General features: G+C 35.0%; 4 protein-coding genes across 6 annotated transcripts in view; 1 reads left to right on the top strand and 3 right to left on the bottom strand.

The window, feature by feature from the left end:
- Positions 1 to 776: 776 nt before the first annotated feature.
- LOC110456061 lies at positions 777 to 4,246 on the bottom strand. The gene is made up of 3 exons (XM_021506598.1): positions 3,808 to 4,246; positions 3,383 to 3,519; positions 777 to 2,668 (listed from the first exon to the last, which is right to left on the bottom strand). Exons 1-3 carry the CDS (start codon positions 4,097 to 4,099, stop codon positions 1,823 to 1,825), a joined length of 1,275 nt encoding a protein of 424 aa, XP_021362273.1. The 5' UTR covers positions 4,100 to 4,246; the 3' UTR covers positions 777 to 1,822.
- A 3,541-nt stretch (positions 4,247 to 7,787) lies between these two features.
- LOC110456068 lies at positions 7,788 to 10,241 on the bottom strand. Its single transcript, XM_021506610.1, has 3 exons — positions 9,772 to 10,241; positions 8,966 to 9,141; positions 7,788 to 8,621 (listed from the first exon to the last, which is right to left on the bottom strand). The coding sequence occupies exons 1-3, from the start codon at positions 10,061 to 10,063 to the stop codon at positions 8,025 to 8,027; spliced, it is 1,065 nt and encodes a 354-aa protein (XP_021362285.1). The 5' UTR covers positions 10,064 to 10,241; the 3' UTR covers positions 7,788 to 8,024.
- A 1,446-nt stretch (positions 10,242 to 11,687) lies between these two features.
- Positions 11,688 to 17,042, bottom strand: LOC110456076 (involucrin-like). The gene is made up of 3 exons (XM_021506619.1): positions 16,504 to 17,042; positions 14,330 to 14,406; positions 11,688 to 13,173 (listed from the first exon to the last, which is right to left on the bottom strand). Exons 1-3 carry the CDS (start codon positions 16,796 to 16,798, stop codon positions 12,232 to 12,234), a joined length of 1,314 nt encoding a protein of 437 aa, XP_021362294.1. The 5' UTR covers positions 16,799 to 17,042; the 3' UTR covers positions 11,688 to 12,231.
- Positions 17,043 to 20,557: 3,515 nt separating this feature from the next.
- The window catches only part of LOC110456173 (DNA-binding protein P3A2-like), a 10,125-nt gene continuing 6,930 nt past the window's right edge, over positions 20,558 to 23,752 (top strand). The window contains exons 1-3 of one of the 3 annotated variants that reach the window (XM_021506748.1): positions 20,558 to 20,639; positions 22,630 to 22,905; positions 23,143 to 23,257. In XM_021506748.1, coding sequence (XP_021362423.1) covers positions 22,680 to 22,905; positions 23,143 to 23,257 — 341 coding nt within the window. In that variant the 5' untranslated portion in view covers positions 20,558 to 20,639; positions 22,630 to 22,679. The other 2 variants (XM_021506762.1, XM_021506753.1) reach the window with 2 other exon arrangements.

The raw sequence follows: 23,752 nt of genomic DNA on the forward strand, positions 1-23,752 counted from the left end.
AGTGGTATAATAAAAGCATGTCTACACATGAGACGGTAAAAGTAACTAGTAGTTGTAAGGATATGTGTTTTTCATATTCAATTTTTATGGCCTCCAATGTAATTGTCGAAATCGCGCATTAATTTAAATATCTAATGAGCAAAGACTTTATGCTGGTGTCAAGCTTCGGAGAAACGAAAAGAAAGTAATTTCAATATCAAAACATAATTAGTATTTATTTAATAAAGTGATACATCACTACTATTTTACAAGACACAAATAGACCATCCTATTTTATTAATCATAAGGGAAGATATCTACATAAATATTTAAAATCAGAGTTAGACGAAACAGACATACTACACATATGCATATGACGTCATAGTCCTGTGATGACGGGGAATGTGCAATATCATCTGAGCGTGGAGAAATTCGTTCTCTTCGTGAAATGCATTAGATGATTGTATGACTATTATAATTATCATGTCAAAAGTACCATTATATGCTGAATTAAATCGTGCATGATATAAAACATGGATATAACATAGACGAAACACCATCGATTAAATGATATATAGTTTATAATTTAGATAAAAATTGCAGATGAATATTGTACAATATAATTATACACTTTAGATGATATAATGTAGATGATTTATTAAACTTGTAGATGACATATTTTAGATGATATATTGTACACGATATAATTTAGATGATATTTTGTTGACAATATATTTTAGACGATATATTGTAGGCAATATATTTTAGATGATATAATGTTGACAATATATTTTAGATGATATATTGTAGACAATATATTTTAGATGATATATATTAGTTAATATATTTTAGATGATATATTACACACCCATAATACTTAATGTATTGTTTGAAAATAACCAGTACTCCTATTATTTTAGGAATTAATATCATTATGGGGTTTGATGCATCTCCCCTTTTGTTTCAACATTAGTTTAGACCAATTTGGATAAGTACAGTGCAATTAATGTTTTGCATACCGTATCAATTACCCAATTGTATAGGTACATTCTTGTGTATCTTACGGTTACCATTATGATATGTTATAGGTGATTTGATATCGAGGTTATGTTGTAAAATTATATGACATAGGTGAACAGAGAGATAAGGACTAATTTTACAATAACTTGAAATGTGTATAATTGACTTTAATTGATATAAGGATTGAAAATTATTCACATAAAAGTGCGAGGGTTCAAAAGTGCTGTCATTGTAAATATGAGGATAAACATATATGAACAATATATAAGGAAAATAAAAATTTAATAAAGCGAGAAACAATATCTTCTTTATCCAAATATACTATTGTTGTTGTCTACAACGTTTTCTGCAATGAAAACCCTTCATCCTGAGGAATTGCAAAAGAAAAAATATGAAGAAAAAGTTTGCCTTGGAGAGCTGGGTACGACATGCACTTCGAACGAAAAGCCAAAGGGAAACTAGAAAACTGTTATATAGCTATAGGTCCTGTACAGATTAGCTTTTTTCTGAATAATCTCGTCTTTAAATGACCTTAGCTGTTAATTGGACGTTTGGCCCAATGAAACAAAAACAATACCGGTGGTCATCACAGGAAACATTTCACTTGTAGTTCATACATTTCTTTATGAATAGTTTAGCTTGTGAATTCATTCTTTTTTAAAGGACGTTGTTCATAAAGAAAACAAATGTAGCATCAATAATATGAAAACTTCCTGTTATATATGTAAATACTTTTTAGTCCCCAAACGACGAAATGGAAGTCGAAAATGTAACTGTAAGAACTCCTAAATATCCAAATTAATACATATCATTGCGTTCCTTTTTACTTCTTGCGATGTGTTTTCTTTTTTGACCCATACGCATTAACCTCCTTGACCTCTCCGTAGTCTTTGTTGTTTCCCGAACCATACATGTCCTCTCCTACCATCACCTGGGGACCGAAGTACTCGACCTCCTTCTGCTTTTGCAACAGACCCCTGATCTGTACCTGTTGTTTCTCCACTTTATCCTTCAGTCTTTTACACTCACGGTCTTTCTCCCTCAGCATATTCTTCAGTCGTTCTTCCTCAGACTTCATCTCAGTATTCTGGTCTTCTAGAGTTTGATAGGCTTCTTTTTCCTCCTTAAGACCCATCTGGACAGACTCCAGCGCTTGCTGTAAAGAATAGTTCTCCTCAGAAAGCTTGCTGCATCTGTTTCGTAAGTCTTCGTTACTTCGCTTCAAGTCGCCTCCTCTTTCTTCAACACCTCTGTCCTCGTTCTTTGCACGGCGGGAGGAGAGCTGCGAGTATTGATCTTTTAAATTATCATACTGCCTCTTCAACTCTTCATATTGGTTTTTTAATACATCAAATGCATCCATTTGATCTTGAAGCTTTTCTGAAGTTTTCCTGTTTGTTTTCATTAATTCCTGTTTTTCATTTTCCCATCGACCGAAGAATTTCTGAATTTGCTGCAATTGATTTTGGTAAGTGCCCATTATAACTTCATTCTTCAGTATGAAATCCTGCTGTTCCTTTTTCATCTCCCGTGCTCTCTTATCCAGGATTATGTTTTGCTTCTGCTGGAATTGCTCCAACATAGCCTTCAGTCCTCCTGTCTCCGAGTAGTCTGAATCCTTACTAGGTACAGTACTGACGCGTTCGGCAAACTCGTATCGGCTATGCTCCTAAAATATAAGCACAAGTCGGGAAATCATATTTTTATTGTCAAAAATAGACTTACATGACATTGATGTGTTGTAAAATTAATATTAAAAATAATTACTCTGAAAGTTTGATGCATTTACATTAGTAGATAATACAGCTACATTAACACTTGAACACTTTTTATACTGATTTTAGAACAGATTATTTCGTATTTTTTAGCAAATATAGAAAACATATAGCTAGTGTTATAAACTTTTTCTAAAATATGATTGATTAAAAATTACATTCCAACAAAGATCTGTGTAATCTCTCATTATTACAATAATTTGTTTATTTTAAAACATTAATTGTAGCAAAATGCCTTATGTATAAATGAAGTATAAATGTAAGACAACCAGTACCGCAGGGGAGGTCTACAAGGCGGTTTTCTTCTTCGTAACTTTTGTCGGTCCTTTAAACAGGGCTTTGAATTTTTCACCAATATGATTTGTGTAGGGACAGCCCTTAGTGGAAGTTTTATTTGCAGCGTCTAATTTAGTGTTGTATGTTTGGATTTGTAGTAATGTTTAGAAAATGCGCTGCTTTGGGATGTAGCCACTGTACTTCACAAAATATATTCAAATCAACTGTATGTTACAATCTGAAATGTTCCTATAGCGTCACATGAGAGTAATGAAAGTTATCCTAGACATTGAACCAACCATGTTTGTTGTTACTAGTAAAATATTCCTTACCACTGGTGTGTTGGAGGTAGAAGGCTCGTGTCGGCTTGTAAGGAGACTGCTAGAGGTATGAGGGGCGGTTGGTTTAGGCTGAGCAGTTGTCTGACGAGGAGGAGGGACAACCACTTTCCCGGGAGTTTTGGCGAAACCTGGAATGTGTATAATCAGCTAAATCAAAGCAAAGACCATTGTATATATAGTTATAATCGAAACTGAAACGACAGCAATTTTGACTGAAATAATGCTTAATTAGATTTTATTTATGTTTATTCCTGATCGAATGTAAGCAATTGCCTGAATTATTTTGTAAAGGTTATTTATAGTTGACATCAAAATTACCAACACAATGTTATCATCAGCATATGTTCAAATTATTGTAATTACAAATAACATATCAATTCAAAGAAGTATCACTCATGTTTTTCTATGTAACATACCAATCTCTCTTGGCACCGTGCTTTGGAGTTTCTGGACTAGTGCCTGATGTCCGTCCGCAATAAGAGCATCAAGGAAGCAGGCGAACGCGTCCTTGTGTGGAGACGCTCTCAGTATCTTGATGAACTCGTTGAACTGACGATGTGCTGTCGGGTGGCATTCTATCTGTTCCCTGTGTTCGAACTTGAAAACGTCCTTCTCAATAAGTTTGTCTATGAGTGGATCAAGTTCCACAAGTCGTCCTTTCATATAGGTAAGATTTTGTAGAATCTTCTTGTGTTCCTCTTGGTTCATATTGATAGGTGCAACAGCGATAAACTAACTCATAATCCGCGATTGAAATAGAAAAAAAAGTGCCCCTCACAAATATCACACTACCTTAAATTTACCAACGATCGTATATTATTTCAAAGATTGTGTTTACCGCTTGAAGAGTTAACGTCTGTGGGGCTAAGCTCGTTCAGTGTTCGGGTATGACATTGGCAGATGACATTAAAAGATAGGCAGAATTAAATGGGACCATCAACCATGCAGGCTAACTCAATGCAATGTATATAAAACGTCCCTATTGTTTTACCAACACGACATTTAATTATAGCATTTAATACCTACGACAATGCCTTTGATACCACAATAACAAGTTACCGAAGACCTGGGTCTGCTTGTATTGAATACCATCAGCTTGATAATTCAACTGCATAAAATATATATCTCTGTTATTTTCTTTATTATCTTAACTAAAACTAAAACATAATCACCTTGGATTCCAAAATCGCCATCACCAAACGAGCGACACAGAAATCGTGTATATTTTCAGAAGAGGAAAAATGTTTAATTGATTTGCCGGTAAGCTGATGTTACTTAATACTGCTAGCTGGGTCCTTGATTATAGACCGTAAGAAAACACTTTAATCATATTATCTGTACTTAATGAACGTTTTATTTAAAACAGAAAATCTGTATACCTTCTGCAGATTATTTCAATTTCGCGAATAGATTTTGTTTGTTTGATGGTTTATACTTTTTATGGTTTATTCGGATTTGTTTTAATTTAAATTATCCTGTTTTATTGTGATAACGGTATAATAACACTGCGTTCATAAGTTTTCAGATTTTATTATGCAGAAAATAAAACCGGTAATTTGCATCTTAAAAACAGCGTTTATAGGCGAAAGGACGAAATTCCCCAAACCCACTCCCCGAGGAAATAAGTAAATGACACTTTAAAATTTTGTTACACGAATAATACGAAGTTAAAGTTTGATCATATTGTCAATCTATATTTGATAAGCTAGGTTAATACATCTCCACTAAACCGTGCATGTTCTCATTACGACAAACGTTAAGTAGTATTCAACCACCCCTATCTGAAAGTTCCGTGTCAATATATATCCCAATTTATGATCCTAAAATGAATAAGGCACTATATGTAAAATCTAAAGCCGTATATGATAATTGTGAGTACGACGAGTGGCGTTATCTGCTGGGTGGGTGAGCTTTCACTTACTCTATAGTGATAACCTTTTCTCTTTACCCTGGACAGATTTATCCTTACTTTTACCGGTGTGAGATTTCCATGTCTCACCCTAGGGTTGAGACAAGCTACGCGTGCTCTTTGCACGTTCTCCACAATAAACCTGACGTCACTGATGTGACCCGGAAGAAGAACTACTTTTATGAGGTCACACACTTATACACAGGTTCGTCTGCTAATATTGTCATGTTTACATTTGACATCAAAGAAGACGGGATTGATTTTAAAATGTTTAAAATCGGTGATCTGGTAAATGTTGGATCATATGATGCGTGAAGCGTCTGACGCATACATATAATATTAATACGCTATCCACGTGTTCCTGTTTACAAACAATATGGTTGATCTTAAACTTAGGCTGGAACAACAGGGTAAGAGAAAAATAATCATTCACCCCCTCGGGGATGAGATAGGGGGATTGCAACCCTCGGGGGAAGATTCTTAAGTTGCCAAACACTCGGCAAAGCCTCGTGTTTGGCAACTTAAGAATCTTCCCCCATCGGGTTGAGATCCCCCTATCTCAACCCCAAGAGGGTAAAAGATTTCATTAATCCCTCAACAACAGTTTGGCTGCTACTTAAAAACGTTAGAAAAACTATATACAGCTTTGAATTTGTGCATGTTTTTTTGCGTTTTCGTCTGGAAATTATTACTCGCGCGGTGTAGATTCGTGAAAAGAAGGTCGGTCAATGCAAAAAACACAGTGAAACGTTTAAATACATTGTAATCCTGTGCTACATGTGCATAGGTTGAAATACCACTGTGGTATTTTAAAATGAAGACCTTTGTGTCCGTATGTACATTTTAAAAGGAAACCGAGATAACGTGAATGAAAGGCAATTTTCGTTGCATGTACCCCTTTATTCATGATTATATTTTTAATAAAGAGAATGATACGTTGTACGTTTTATTACTTTATGTTTTTCGTCTCTAACCAAAGTCATAATACTGTAAATGTGGAATTTATTTTTCGGTGTAGAAATTTGTGTAAATCAGCCAAAAAAATATCCACACACGAATAGATTACATAGATCATAAATAGAATGTGTAGTTTTCAGAACCAATGCCAACGCTAAAATTTCCTCACATCGACTATTTCAAAAAGTCCCTTCATGAACATTTCCACGTGCGAAGATTTCCACTTTTACAGGAATACCTGGAACAGGAAATCTTCGCACAACTGCAGAATTCGCGGTGGAATCAAACCGCGAAAAGCTCGAAAATGGCACATCCGAAAAAATATAATAATCATCTGGCAGATTTCGAAGATGTAATCTATATTTAAGCTGTTATTTTGTTCTGCTAATGTACTACGACATCCGTCAACAAGACGAAGTGGTAAATGGTGCGCAGATAGTTAACTGATTTCCGTGTGTTTCTATAGTTGTAACATGGAGTGTGGTGACTTGTTTGTGGTGTGACTTTAACATGAAGGGAACATTTGACTAATGAAAAAAAACCTGACTGATTCGCAAAAACGAAAATATAGGAAAATGTCCTTTTCTTAACTCACTCCGAATGTCACTAAGTAGATATATTACTCTGTTGACTTAATTTTCTGTCGGACTGATACTGCCAAAGATTCTTACACTACCAGTAATGTTTAAATTACAGTATGGATTATAATCAATGTCCCTGAAAGTTTTCCCTGTAATGACTATGGAATCGATCACTAATTAAATAATTCTCTCAATGTATATAAATATAAAACAATGCCAACTAAGAATGTGTCTTATGAACTCACTCTAAGGATACAATCTTATTCTGAATGGAAGTTTAACAATTCGAGGTATTTCTGAGGTACCTAGGTGGTATCTTATAAACATTTTGTCACTCCTAATAATTCCTGGTAGAGACAGGTGATAAACTGATCGATTGAAATTTGTTTGGTTATTGTGTCAAAGGTTTGGAGACAAAAAAAAATCAAATACAACTAAGCAGTTTAGACATTTAAATGAAAAATAACTTATCTAAAGAAACTCGATATAGAGTATGTGTATTGGTCTGAAACACTGTTCGAATTAACTCCCTTTTTGAAACTCGATATTTGTATAATCAAGCAGCAATAATTAATCACTATGAAAAGGTCCATTGTTATTTCACGTGCACTAGATTTATAAAGAAAATCTTATTATCTGAAATTGATATTATTTAGGTTTGAAAGTTTGATTGAAGTTTCTTGAAGAAAGAAAAATATGACAAATGAAGAAACTGTAAGACAGTAAGTACTTTAGCTATATTATATGTTGGCTGAAACAAACCGTGATAAAAGGATGCATTAGAAAGTGAACAAGTTAATAGATATTTATATTATGTTTATATCAGTTCCCATTCACAACAAGCCAAACGCAGACAGAAATTCAACAAGTCTTTTATTTATATAACCAGAATAAAATAACATAATACAACAACTAGATAACATGTTCTACATAACATCTTACATGCCCATCGTGATATTTATTTTACAAAAGTTGATTCCATTTTAGGACAAACGAACCACCCTTTTTCAGTCCATCCTTAGTTTCGTTATGTCATTAGCACTGTTGTGACGTCACAATTATATATCAATATAGGTAAGAGATTACCTATCACTCATTTACCTAATGTAGAGCTACGTGACAAAGCACTATAAAGAGTTGAATGGTACAGAATATATTAATCATTATCAAAAACACATTAAGCCTACTACCTCTTTCCGAGGTCCTTCCTTTGTGAGCCGTACGCTGTGGCATATCCATAATCTTGGTCGGCCCCTGAACCATAAACATCCTCTCCTACTATCACTTGTGGACCAAGGGACTCTGCCTCCTTCTGCTTTTGTAATAGATCCGAAATATGTGCTTGCTGTTTATCCACTTTTTCGTTCAGTCTTTTACATTCTTGTTGTAAAGAGGATTTTTCGTCTGAAAGCTTGCTACATCTGTTCTGTAAGTCCTCATTACTTCGCTTTAAGTCCCCTCCTCTTTCCTCAAATAATCTGTCACTATTCTTTGTACCCCGAGCAGACAGATGATCATATTTATCTTTCAGGCTATCAAACTGTCTCTTCAATATTGATATTTCCTTCATTAAGTCACGTTTTTCATGCTTCCACTGGTCAGAGAATTCCTGCATGTAATCATGTTGTTCCTGTTTCATCTCACGAACTCGTTTGTCTAGGATGATATTTTGTTTTTGTTGAAACAGGTCTAACACGGTCTTCAGTTCCCCTGGTTCAGGGTAGTCCACATCCTTACTAGGTACAGTACTGACGCGCTCGGCAAAAGCCCATCGTCTGGACTCCTACAATTTAATCATGTATTTTGATCAAAGTAGAAGGGGGTACATGTATATAACAAAATGTGTATGTGACTGTTATCTTTTTCGTTTCAAATTATCTTAAAATATTATATTTAAACAATATTTACATACATATCAGGATTTTTCTACAGAATTAAAAAAAATGGCAGCATTGTAGATTTATCTGATCACAAACCAATTGGCGGTGCTCTTTCGATTGACTTGGGAGGGAAAATATACAGTTTTGACTGGTATAATGCAAAACATGAACTTTTTTGCGATTTGTTCTGAATAACACTCCTTAAAACTACATGGTTTTGTTGCTTTCTGTGTATAGTTATTCTTACCACTGCTGTGTTCGGTGTAGAAGGCGTTGCTCTGGTTCTCAGTAAGTTTTTGGATGAAGAAGGGGCGGGGCGAGTTCTCAGTAGGCTGTTAGATGTAGGAGGTGGTGTCTGTTTAGGTTGAGTGGTTATCTGTTGCGGTTCAGGAACTGTCACTTTCCCAGGAGTTTTTACGAAACCTGAAATGTGAAGTCAACATTATAACTGCTTCAGATTGACCATACATGATATTCTTGACTTTAATAGGAGAAATTGTTCTTATTTTTGTCTTAATAAGTAATGCTTACTGTAATCTTCATAAAATATAGTTGATGAATCAGAGCTCGATTGAAACCTGACATTTTGCCGTGTGTTATGTAATGGAACTTAATCATGCCGTGTCCCTGATATTAAACGTTTCAATACTACATTGTTAATGTAAATGGTACCGATGCATCTGGTTGAGAGTAAGTTCCCCAGCTAAGCATTTTATACGTTTGATGTCGATAGAGTTACAGTGAAATATTTTAAGTGCAAAGGTTCTCAGTAAGACATCTGCAGTTTTCTTGCATTTTTTCTTCAAACATTCCAATTTCGAACAGCTACAATTCTGCCGAGTGCATGGTAATATGTTATTTTTATGAAATATTTCTTTTGTAAAGTCTAAAATAAAACTTTTTCAATAGTGACATTCAATTTGGTATTATAATAGTCTAGCTTGTTGGTACCCTTTACTTAAATATTAGGTACCGATTTTGATTTAATTATGTGTATTAACTAATTAAATACATACTTTGAAATGCATTATATTCCGCGAATAAGATACTTACCTACTTGTCTGGGCACTGTGTTTTGGACTTTCTGGACAATGGCGTTATGCCCGTCAGCGTTGAGAGCCTCAAGAAAGCAGACGAAAGCATCTCGGTTTGGAGAAGCTTTTAGTTTCTTGATGAACTCATTAAAACGACGATGATCCGTAGAATATTTCACGATCTGATGTCTGTCTTCGAATTTGAACACTCCCCTTCTCGTGAGTTTTTCGATGAGTGGATCAAGCTTGACGAGTCTTTCTTTCATGAACGATATATTCTGTTCAATCTTCTTGTGTTCATCTTGGTTCATAGTGATATCTAATGTCGACTGTAATGTTAATACTGACAAACTATCAATTATCACCTCATAATTCCATCGAATTATTCCTTTTTTCAATATCGAACTGCTTTATATTTAACAGTGATTGTTATAATATTTCAATATTCAGTCTATATATCTTTACGTCGCCAGCACTAAACCAGTTCAGCATTCCTTTGCGTACAAAGGCAGATGACATTCAACGATAAGCAGAATTAAATGGAACCATCTTACCATGTACACTAAGACAATGTAATGTATTCAAAACAACCCTATTGTATTTACAACAGAGCATTTAATACACAGTAGAAACAGGGCAGTATACCCCGAGACACAGACGACCTGACCCACGGATCGTAAAACGGAGTCCTGTAAATTATATGATCTATACGAAATAAATAGTTTGTTAAACACAAAGAGAACCTTAAAATGTTTTTTGTCACCTACGATGTGAATAATGACATACAGTGTAGACTCGATGACAATCCAGACTTAGACAGCGGAGTATATATCATGTATATAAGTTATGTGTTGACATTTATTGACAGTATAGTTTCGTTTATTAAGAAAAATAGATAAATAAATACGGTTTCCTTTGTCCTCGTTGAAAAGTAGTTAAACTGACTGCAAATGAATTCACACTATGTGGGTTGTCTTCACACTGGTTTGTTTTGGTTATAATACAGATACAGGAACGCAACATGGACTTTGATCGTCCACTATGCAATGCATTTTACACACACATTGTTGGTTTTCGAAGCTTTTCATATAGATGTATATAACGATGTATGCTTAGAGCAAAGCCCAGGAATTAAAAGCAAGCTTTTCAAGAAAATAATTTCAATAGTCAAACTGGTATTTTCTTATTTACTATATTTGTAAGCATTTTTTCTGTCTTTATCTCAAATATGTTGTTTTTTTAAATCATGTATTAAACTTAAAAATCCAGTATCAACGATTTTTTGTTATAAATCAATTGATCATGATTACACACATGAATTCCACACATTATTCCACCAATAATTATGAGTTATCTCCCTCAATTTTCTATCAATAAAAGTTAAAATATTTTCAATAGTAGGGAAATCTTTAAAATGAGATACACGGTGTCTTTTTATTGTAAAGTTGATTCTGATTATCCTTTCCAAATTATTTTTAATTGTACAATTCAAGCCATCATCCTCACTCATAAATATAAGCTGGAAAGTCGGTCGTATCATATTTCTTGTCGTGACTCGTGTATGACGTAACAATCAAAACCTGCTCACAAGGGAAGACAACTCTGCAATATACAAAGACGGAATAACGCGTTCGCCTTTCACCAAGACAATGGGGGTTCGACTCCCCGGTCGGACGTGAAAACGGATAAGATCACCTGCCCGACGACGTGGGTTCTATCAGAGTTCTCCGGGTTCCTCCCACGTTAAAACTCGTTTTGTGTTTCCATCCGGGCAAACAAGAGTGATTAAAATATCCTCAAAGCTTATTTTATGACTGTTATGAAATAAACCAAATTTAAAACGAGTCAATAAGGATTGATCATCATTTATATGTCGTCAAATACTTTTTCTCATAGACAAAAACGCAGACAAAGTTATATTATAAAATGCTTTAATTTCATAACCAGAATAAAATTAACATAACACAAAAACCTTCAAACAAGATAACATGCTGTAACATAACATTCTATATTTTTATATACACACATATAATGTTCAAGCTGTGAATCAATAAAGACAATTGCATGAGTAATAATCGGAAGCTTGAAATGGACGCCTGCCAATGAGGTTCCACATACGACATGTGGCAGTCTGCCATCTCGGTGTCTCAATTCTTTATCACCTCTGTACAAAATGTGGCTTTGCACCTGTGACTGATTAAAAGGTATAAAATGTACAAGCTGTAAGTTGATCTTGCATATATGTGCGCCGGTATAACCCGACGGAGAACCTCACCATAGTTAGCGTGTCAGTCTTAAAAATACTCTATGTTGTTTAAAATAGCTTGCGTCATGGTTCCATTTCAGTGTGTGACATTACATTACATTAATTGTATTTTCATAAAAAAATATATCCCCGATAATAAAATGGAAAACGGGCATATCATCCTAAGGAAACGTATACTAATACAAATACCAAGCTTATAAAAACTTAATATGTTTACGAATCGAACCTGTCCGTCCTCATCTTCCTCCTGTCCGCAAGAGTAGCCTTGGCTAGGTTGGTGCCAATGATCATCTTCTTTGGCCTAAACTCAAGTTTGCCTGGTGGTACAGATGCTGTTTTCTCTTTCGAGATGGATTGCATCATACCGTAAATCATGTCCAGCTTTCTGATTTGTTGTTCGCGCGTTTGGGAGAACTCCGGATCTTCGTGTCTTTCTTCGTGATCTCGTTGTTTCTGTAACAGGTCTGTGATTTGGACGTATTGATCGTCCACACGGTCGCGTAATGACTTATTTTCTTGTTCTTTTTCACGTAACTGCTTCATCAGATCGTCTTTCTCAGACTCCAGTCGTTCGATGTATTTGTTACTTTCATATTGTTTGTTTTCAATATCCTCCCGTGTGTCTTCGCTCATTTGTAGTTTAGTTTCCAAATGTTCTATCTTGGTTTCCAACTTTTGGTTTTCTCGTTTGCCTTCTTCTTTTTCCTTTGTAAGTTGCAGAAGTCTTTCGCGTCGTTCATTATCTTTCTCCCTCATGCCTTGTTGTTTTTCTCGTAGATAGTCATACTGTTCCTTGAGAAAACTGTATTCTACGTTCACTTTCCTCACATGATCGATTTCTTCCTGAAGTTTTTCTAATGATGTCTCTGTTTGTTTAATAATGTCGTGTTTTTCCGCTTGACATTTCCCAAACAGATGTAGCATCTGTTGTTGGTATTCCTGTTTGTCCTTCTGCCGTTGTTTCTCCATTTCTTGCCTGTCCTCCCTGCGTTGACGTTCAATGTTCTCCAAAACATGTTCTTGGTTCCTGCCGAACGCCTCCAGTACAGCTTTTACGGTGCTAGAACAGTCCGTACACCCATCAGACCGCGCAACGGGTAAACTGGCGGCTCCGGCGTCGTCTGGGATAGCAACTTGTACCGGAACCACAGGCTCCTAAAATCAAGTAGAAGTAACAGCGTCAACTCACAAATACTAAAACTAAAGTGAAATTGAAAAGACGACAAACGAAATATAGAAATGACACAGAAAAAAGGAAAGACATCATGACACCAAAACAAAAGGAAAAATATCATGACAACAAAACAAAAGGAAAGACATCATCACACAACAACAAAAGATAAAATCGGTTGCTGTGGAATGGTCAAGTTTTCACAGTATCATATTAAGCACACATAGCAAGCAGTGCGGCACCTAAAGCTCATTTTCAGTTTCTGTAAATTATATTTTTAAACAGCACAACTCGTCTATAAGGAACAGAAAAGGGAGAGGGCAGCCGCTTTCTTTATAACATAATTTGTTTATGTATTGGTAGATTTTTTCTAAAAGATAAGGGAAGAAGGAACTAACAAATAATTGACATCATATATATGTTACTTAAAATCTGTACATTTTTCTTTGTATATAATTTTCGGGAATAAATCGTTTGAAGAACAAGAGAATAAATCTCAAGCTATATACAGTGTACTTGATTGAATAATTTCCATAAGTTATTAACTCCATTGATTTAATTAAATGTGTGTTGGGCATAGACAAATTCCATGTACATAGTAGCATTAATATATCATTATGTTTTTAACGTAACTTTAGACATTTGATTCCTATAATTTTATCAGGTTTCTCATAACACATTGCAAACACTATGTTATCAACACATTAAATAACCTAGCATTCAAAGCCAGTACATAAATCACTTCTTTGTGTAAACTTTTATCCTGAAAATGGTCCCTTTTGACCCCTAGCATCACCGAAGAGTCTTAAAGGTAGGAAACAGCTGTATGATGCAGTGTTATTCATTTTTGTATGTTTCACCAACTTTTTAAAAGTTGCAATCTGTGTGTGTGTTTCGTTCACTGTTCGGTCCACCTTACGAGTTTCCGACGTGAATACATTACAGTCGCCTTGTGCAATCAAAGTATAGCTACAATTATCTCTGCTAGACCTTAAAATCCGTCAATGAGGAACACTCTGCCAATTAACACTCGCAAATATGATGCACATAGGTTGGCACGGCATGGTAACAACAAGAAACCAAGTTACAACAAAACAAAAGAGAAGACAACATGAACCAGTATATATCAATCATATTTACATAGTTCGTCTTCCTTCCGGCGGAAGTGGAAGCAGAGTTGATTCTATTTGCCAGGCGACTACCGGACCGGACAACGACTGAAACAAAATAGGATATACAACAATATAATTGTGTTACACAGCATTTCACACTTAAACATATACCAAATTACTCCAACTCGAAATGTTGAATATTCTTACATTGTTTTAGAAGTTAAGTACCTGAATAATTCTAAATTATCCTCAATCCGACGAGTTTGAGTAAAGCGACTTCGCGATAATCGAGTCTTAAAATTATCAAACTACAAAAGCCAGAGCCCTTGATAAACGTCAAAAGCGCTCGTTTCGGCAAAATTATATGTCATATGAAATCTAACAAATGTCTAGCTGTTATTTATTGTGACACGCTTAGCACGAAATACTAATTTAAGAATAAAGTAACTGTTGGAGCCAGAAGTTACAACCGTAAAAGTTATAATGTATAAAGAGGTATAAAGACACTTTTTGCTGTATATTTTCATATATCTCAAAACTCATTTAACACATAATTGTATTCCTCTAACCTTTGGTATGGTGTGAAAACTGTAAATTTGGCTCTTTGCAACGACAAACTTAAGTTATAAATAGGTGCATCCCTACTTCGTATTTCACGTTATTATCATTACATCATGAGTATTATATCAATGCTGCTAGTTAGAGGTACAGTTTTACTGAAGTATGTAAAACAATAACGACTATAACCATTTGTAAAAATACTGGTACATAAGTGTATGACACAAAGTGTATGACACATAAGTGTATGAACGTACAAAATAAGCAAACCTATGTTAACATACAATAGTAGTTAATATGTTTACCATAATCCACAGAAGTAACACCACTTATCCCGCTGTAACGTGAGTTCCAGTATAAGCATTAATTGATAGAGCTTACTATTCACAAAGGTTTCCTGAGCAAATCTTATTTTCCCCTTTTCTTTTATTGCCAATGCATACAAGGCCTAAACAAAAACAACGCACCGATTGTTGTCTACATAACCTACATAAGATATAGTACAATGCATGAAACGCCTTTTCATCGCCGTTTTATTGAATGATTTATACAACTTGTGCTTGTTAGTAATTCTGCTACGTTAGGATAATCAATATTTTGATGGTGACGTGTCTTGGAAACCGACACACAGGTTTAGAAAGTGGATTGATTCGGAATTCAGATATCTATTTTCAAACTTGTTTCCCATTGATATTCAGTCAGGCGTGTGGTACCTGCAGCCATTATGTTTTGAGGAAACATCTTGTTAAGGTATTCAATACCTACGCTTGTGTAGTTGTTCAAGCTATCTCTTCTATGAAAATTGAAAGCACGTTTAATTTTTGAATAAATTCAGAAGCTGCATAATAAAACCAGATTATTTAATACTTAATTCAATAAATTTGAGATAGCTGATTTCATTGTTCATAAATGACCTTCGTCTTTTTCATTACGCGGTTTGACAGGTGAGATATATTGCTAAGGTAGAAAACTAACTCGAAATATATCGATAATCAATGAAGTGGCTGCTACGTGTTGTGTGTATAAAGACAAAATTCCTTGATACACATATACTACAAAAATGCACTCAATACTAACATAATTTAGTTAGAGAATAGAAACTACAATAAACTTTTGTAGCCAAAAGGTGCATTTTTAACTTTGTAAATGATTTTATGTTCACCTTCACCGTTTTGTTGCATTTCTAAATATTTCGGTAACATTTTCGACATGGGCGATTGTTTGTTTGAGTGGTTTTACGTCCGCTTCACTACCGAGTAGTTCGGTAATCCATGAGACAAAACATACGTGGACGTTTCATGTTTTTGACTTTAAGAGCCAATGATGAGTCTTTAATGGGTGTTTATTTAATTTGTTTGTCTTTTCTGCGCCGATAAACTAGATTCGGAGCTTAATTCCTTACTTCATGTTTCTATAAGCGATCATTTTAAACCTAATATACAGGGTTCATAAAACATAATTTACCATAGCACGTTCGGACTGTTTACTATTTTCCAATTCTATTTTTTTTGATAATTATAACTGTTTTTAACGATATTGAGATGATCGACAACATATTGTACTTAGCATACATAGTTTGTTGAACATTGGCGCTACCGTTAAGGATAAAGTCAGTACTCGCTCATGGGGAAAAAACAGACTTACAATCTTTCGGTGCAGTTTTCTGTAGTTTCTGTGCAATCGGGGTATATCCCTCGGTCTTAAGTGCTTCGATGAACGTACTGTAGGCATCCCTGTTTCCTGACGACGTCAGTATCTTTATAAACTCGTTAAACTGCCTATGTGGAGTAGGTTTGGAGATCTGCTCGATCTGTGCTCTGTGGTGAAATCGGAAAACGTCGTTTTCTATCAATCTGTCGATGATAGGGTCCAATTCCACCAGCCTCTCTTTCAAGTAGGTCAGGTTCTGGATTATCTTACTTTTCTCGTCGGGATTCATATTGTGTTGATACGTTAATACCCCATCAGTTGCTTCGAATCAAACTGCAATCCCTGTCATGTTAATTCGTAATCCGTCTTCCGAAAAAAACGTCTTCCAAAAAATCTGCTACATCATTTGCTAACAGTACCTTGTTAAGAGATGAGGTAATTTCCTATTTACAGTTTGTATGTGACATTTAAAGTGGCACATGTTTCAATGGTATGTAAATCCCCATAATGATTCGATACGACTTACCGTCCACGTAAACTACAATAAACGGAATCCATATCACAATGTCAGTTAAATCTAAAGGGGACGCAATGCTTCGACTGTTTTGAATAATGACTTGGATCGAACTATGAGATAAAGACCTTCCGATTCATTGCGAAATCAATGCCAATAGAGACGCTATTGATACTTCGAACCTTTATAAATATATTGGTCGCCTATTAATATAAACACGCGAACTATAGGACTATCCGGGTTCCTATTATCTTTTAACTGTATCATCTGAATCTTAATCGTCCATGTACATTATATATTTAACCCCACCAAACTCAACTATATAAAACATGTGTAGTCAGATTTACCACGTAAAATAAGTTAAATATAAATCAAGGCTTTATTCGTAATTATTAAAACTGAAAAATAGGAATGTTCATGTTCTGTAATTTAATTGATTATTGTTCGATAATACGCAAAAACATCTCCTTTTCTGTTTTTATTTTCCTAGTAGTCTGATTTAAAAAAGAATACTAGACAGATTACTGTTCATTACATTTCAAAAGTTGTTAGTTTTATATTTTTTATAGATTTAAATGGACATAACTGGAGTCAAATTTCAGTCGTCAAAGTAAGCTCGGCTGTATATTGTAATTATATTTGCATAACAATACAGAAGCATATCATATATATGAGGAACCAGAATTAACTCAATTCTGCACTCCATGGAAGGCGCCTGTAAACATTTTACCAGTGAAAAGTTCATGTGCAGAATAACGACAATAATGTGTGCAAATGGTTGATTATGGAAAATTTAGTCGTCTTTTTAAGTATTGAAATACATGGTTATAATTTTTATATAATTTAATTATTTTATATTGCTTATTCAAACTATCATTTTACAGAAGAACCAATGCATTTTCCCTTTTTAAACCACATATCGCTTCTGTAGAATGAATTATCATGAAAACCGTTGTTTTTATACGGACAGTGGGCGGGTTAACAAAACGATAAATGAAAACGATAACTTGATAAACAATTAATCTAACGACCAACAGTACTTGATAAAGGTACCCAGTATTCATTTGGTCATAGTGGCAACAGACAATATCTGGGTCATAGTGACAACAGAAAATATCTGGGTCATAGTGACAACAGGCAATATCTGGGTCATAGTGGCGATAGACAATATCTGGGTTATAGTGACAACAGAAAAAAAACTGGGTCATAGTGACAGCAGACAATATCTGGGTCATAGTGACAACAGAAAAAAACCTGGGTAATAGTGACAACAGAAAATACCTGGGCCATAGTGACAACAGAAAATATATGGGTCATAGTGACAACAGAAAAGATATGGGTCATAGTGACAACAGACAAAAATATGGGTTATAGTGACAACAGACAATACCTGGGCCATAGTGACAACAGAAAATATATGGGTCATAGTGACAACAGAAAAGATATGGGTCATAGTGACAACAGAAAAAAATATGGGTAATAGTGACAACAGAAAATACCTGGGCCATAGTGCCAACAGAAAATATATGGGTCATAGTGACAACAGACAATATATGGGTCATAGTGACAACAGAAAATACCTGGGTCATAGTGGTAACAGACAATATCTGGGTCAAACTGACAACAGAAAATATCTGGTCAGAAAATATTTCGTAAAAGACAGAGTTTCTAACTTTCAATTTTATTTCTAATGTAATTTACACATTTAATATTACTGATCCCGTAGCTTACTGTAAACTAACCGGACAATGCACACTACATATAAATATTTGGTTTATCATCTTTATAGAATGAGTGTTGAATTCTAAATAAATGATAAAACTGTCTTTAAATTTTTTCGACAGTGCTTATATTGTATGGCCTATATAGCATTTGACCCTCCCTCCTTCAATGGGGAACAACTTGGTAGAGGAACCGAAGTTGTCTACCCTGAGCTAGATGAAGAATAAGGCCTGAATTAACTATGATATTTAATTACGGTTTTCTTCTATAGGTAAGCCATACGGTTTACACAGGGTATCTAAACATTAGTTCTGTGATTAACTTTCAAACTGTGTCCTGTAAGCCATTTTCGGCTGAATATCACATACAATTACATTTTCTATTTTATGCATTTGTTAAATATGATACCAGGGGTCAATCAGATTTGTTTTTATATGAAAATAATCTTCCGTTTAAATTATAATTAGCTACTAGATAGTGTGAATTTAGCAGACCTCGCTGGTAGGGGGCTCCCCAACCCTTGGAAGCCTAAATTTCACTACAAGGCAGAACTAGGAAATGATATCTATATTATATTTATGAAACCCTTTATTTATTATGGCATATGATGATAAGTAAGTACAAAATCTAGAGAGCTTGTTAGGTAGGGGCTGTCCCAATCACCTGCTCTCTTGATATGAACCTGTGATAGTGTGTTTTAATTTATTAATATATTACGTATTATAACTTTTCTTAACAAAATTATGATATTATGTCTATATATTTTGACATTAAGGTGATTATACTGTGTAACTATCTGTGTAACTATATACGTGTACCCGTATCTGCTGAATCCAAGCTCATTTTCTCTAGCAATACAACGAAAAACCCAAACATCACATCCATATTCAAGAGAATTGTTAAAATAAAGGTATACAATATTTTATAGCGTGGCCCTTAAATGTATAAATATTTTTATTTTTTTCAAAATGCCCCAAATATTTTAGGCTTCAAACTAAAAAAAATCCCCGCTATGGTCATTGTCTATTATTCATTGAAAGGGATCCTTTCTCGGTACTCTCAATTTTTACGCTTTAAAATGAAATTTCCTGACCTCGTTTTTAACAATGCAGACGAAATGTTATACATGCTACTGGGACCATATTTTAAGTTATTTTGTATACATATTGTCTACCGATACACGTAAACAAATTATCTGGCTTGGTCATGATCAGTTGTCGCTGTAGATGACTCAATCGTCTTTCAACAAAACAGATTGGGTTCGATTCCCCGATTGCGACCGTACGGTCATTTTTCTAAAGTATATGGTCATGCTGCATACCCGACACCTGCAACCTGCATTGGATTTCTTCTGGTACTTGCATTGGTTAATTAGGTTTCCTAGATCACTGAGCGCTTCCATTTTGGTCAGCAACTAGCCGAGAGTGATAAGTTGATTCAAAAGTGTTGTAAAATAAATGTAGTTAATTAATTACACACCCCCTCCCCCCGCCCCCGCACACACTTACTCCAACAATAAAAAAATAAAATAAAAACGAAAACATATTTGATCTTAAAATTTCATTATTTTTTTTTAATTAATGGTTGCATTAGGATCAACATTCATAAACATAAAGATATGCTAATTGCATTTAGACCTACATCATAAGATATAACATCATCAAATTTATGAAAAAATGCCAGACTGTATATTTTATCTAAGACAAAATGAATTAAACGCTCAAGTTATTGTACATTATTAGTGGAATACATGGATCAATGCATTTGTAAGCGCCAACCGTGGACTAGTCTCTTCCGCGTAAGTATAGAAATAGGGTGTAACAAGGTGCGGAAGCCTAGTGGCGGATGAATATTCTTCACTCGGCGTGATTGATTTTCCCTACAATTCGTCAAGGTTTGTATATATTTTGAAGTTTAAATGATATTTTTTGTTTTCCTGTGTTCACTATCATAACAAAGTTTTACTTAATTGTGTTATAAATGGTCAGAAAATCACAGTTACGGCGCAAGTCTGAATTTTATTTACAAAGCAATGCGCATGTCGCTGTCGCCATGTTTGTTTGTAGCTCGGAAACTGCCAAGTGACCTAGCTAGCAAAATGACTTAAAATGTGTTTGTCTGCGCATATATGTCGTTTATGATGCAACCAGAATAGAGTCCAATAATTAAACATCATAATTAAAGTAATAATGGGAGCCCATATAGAATATAAAAGTGAATCGTGGTCCAAAATGAACACCCCTTCGGCATCTGTCCTCCTTCGATGCTTTGTAACTGGAGGTGCGCGCAAGCCCAAGCGCAGTCGCATTGTTTGTAGTAAGATTCTCAACCCTTTGCGCATGTTGACAGTCTATCGCGCAGACGAAGTTGCCCCTGTCCAGTATAAACAGAAAACCCGCCTGTGTTATCCTTACAAATATAAACATTGAAAATGAAACATTAGAATCCATGTTTGTATTGTCAGTGAGTTCATGTCCTTACAAAAACGAGCAAATATGGCGGCCGTCATGTTATTAGCCTGTTGTAGCATCAATGTAATGGGGGCATTAGTAAGCAAAAGCTGAGGGATCAAAGTCAGTGTGTATACGTTGTTGTGTCGAGATCACGAATAACTTCCTATTTCAGTAGATCTACCTCTCCTGAATTATATCTGTTCAGAGTGCCAATTCATGAACTCCCCCCACCTTCCTTCCTCATGGCTCAAGCACCCCGAGTGCATTCGTGGAATCTAACACAGAAGAATATTGTGATTTCACTTGAAGCCGACACCAAAGAGAAAGTAGACCTTATATATATAATTATCAATGTGTTTTTTTTAATTTTCTTCTGGTATCTAGCAATGAGCCAGGTTCTCTTTATTTTGATATCCACCTGTCAATTGTGAACACTTTTTTAGATAAATCATAAGACAAAAAAATCAATATTGTATCTCATTTTAATCCCAGTGAATTATCACCAGAGGACCTGTTTCTGTGCCCAGACATTTTATGCATTGATGTGCACATACAGAAAATTTCTAGATGTCAACGTTTAGTTAACGTCTGCAACAATGTTGAAGGAAATTAAACAAAAACGAGTTAAAGAATATATTTATTACTCAAAAACATGCAGAAATTAAAGAAGCACTGCTACCAAAGCCTTTTATCTGATTAGAAAACAACAGCAATTCATCTTTAAAGGATATAATTTTTATAAAAGTTATGAATATTAAATTTCATCGCAACTTTATCTGCTTAAACGTTGTGCATCACTGTCATAGTGGTCTGGTTCAATGGTTCAATTTGTCTCCACGGCTATTTTACATGCAACCCCAAAAAGTATGGTATTCCAATATGTTCTTCTGTGAATTTCCTTCTTCATTCTTAGAAGTTGTCAGTATAATTCTTTGCTTTGATTCCAAAATGTTGCAGATACAAGCGTAAAATCAGTTTTGTAAACATTTTGAGATATATACTTCCACGTACCTTTCTCAGGTCTGTTAGCAGTATCACAGTATATGTTGCATGTTCTATATGTAGAGGGCACAGAAACAGGTCACAGAATGGCGTTGTTCCAATATGTAAACAATATATAGTTTATTATTTTCAGATCTGCAATATAAGGTTTAGTTTGGGAATTCTGTTAGTATTTAAGACATTGAGCAATCACCAGAAATACATAGTTTCCTAATGTGTAAAGACCCCATTGTATGCTTCCATCTTGGCTAACAAGAGTGATTATAGAAGTATAAATTTAAAACTTTATACCCCGATCAACATTTTGTTGTGTAAAATTGAAATCATATTTATTGACAAGTTTTCCATAAGTAATCACAATATACAATATACACATTTGTATCAAGTTGATAATTAGTACATTTTTTTCTTTCTTGTATGTTTCATAAGGTTCAAAGCAAAATGTGTGAAGAGATGTGATCTTTCTGAGAAGCGTGACAATGAACAACCTCCATGTAACATCGACGGGTGGGATGACGATATGTAACATGAACAACTCCAATACGGTGACAATTAACACGTCTCATATGAACAGTCACATGAACTCGGGCATGATCAGCGATGACATCAGTGAACCTAGTTCTCCGGAGAGTGGACAGTTTGACGCCTCTGATCTTCTTCGCAATGCAGTCACAGACGATGTCACTGCTCAACTAGCAGCTGCAGGTTAGAAATTCCTTTATTCATTCTTAATTTTATTCAAATTTTTATTTACTTTCTAAGTTTTAATTTTTTCCTGAATTACTACATAAAACACATACACATTTTTCTTTCCTAAAACTGTTCATCATTGTGTATAGATTAATGTTCATCGTCATTATAAAACCTTTATGTCCTAAAAAAAAATAGACCTGTGTCAAAGACATACTATTTGTTCACTGTTTGCTATTGTCTATTCGTTAGGTACCATTGGGGTTGCGGCTGCTGCAGCAATTGCCTCAAGTAAGAAACGGAAACATCCACATCATTTTGAAACAAATCCCTCAAAACGGAAACGCCAGCAAACAAGATTGCTAAGGTTTGTATCTCCTTTTGTCTTATTTTTATACAACCGTCAAATTTGATGGTAGTATTATGGTATGGCGTTGTCCGTCCGTCCGGCGTAAACTTCGTTTTTCCGGCAATATCCTCCTACATTTTTCGACCGATCTCTTTGAAACTAGGTATACATTATAATCATGATATGAAGTTGTGTCTCCTTTAAAAGAATTTTGATTCGACAATTTTTGCAAAATTTATTGCCTTTTGTTCATTCCAGTATTTGATTTTGTCCGAAGATTTTCTCCTACATTTTTAGGTCACCTGAGACAAAGTCTCAAGTGACCTATTGCGATCGCCTTTTGTCCGTCGTCATCCGTCGTGCGTCCGTAAACAATTTACATTTTCGACTTCTTCTCCAAAACCCCTGAACCAATTTCAATGAAATTTTGCAGGGACCTTCCATGGACAAAGGTCAACAAAAATGGTTGCCGGTTTAGTCCTTAGCCCCCAGGGGTCTGAGGGGCGGGGCCAA

This window comes from Mizuhopecten yessoensis, unplaced genomic scaffold (genome assembly GCF_002113885.1).
Source record: "Mizuhopecten yessoensis strain PY_sf001 unplaced genomic scaffold, ASM211388v2 scaffold1011, whole genome shotgun sequence".
Classification (NCBI taxonomy): Eukaryota; Metazoa; Mollusca; class Bivalvia; order Pectinida; family Pectinidae; genus Mizuhopecten; species Mizuhopecten yessoensis.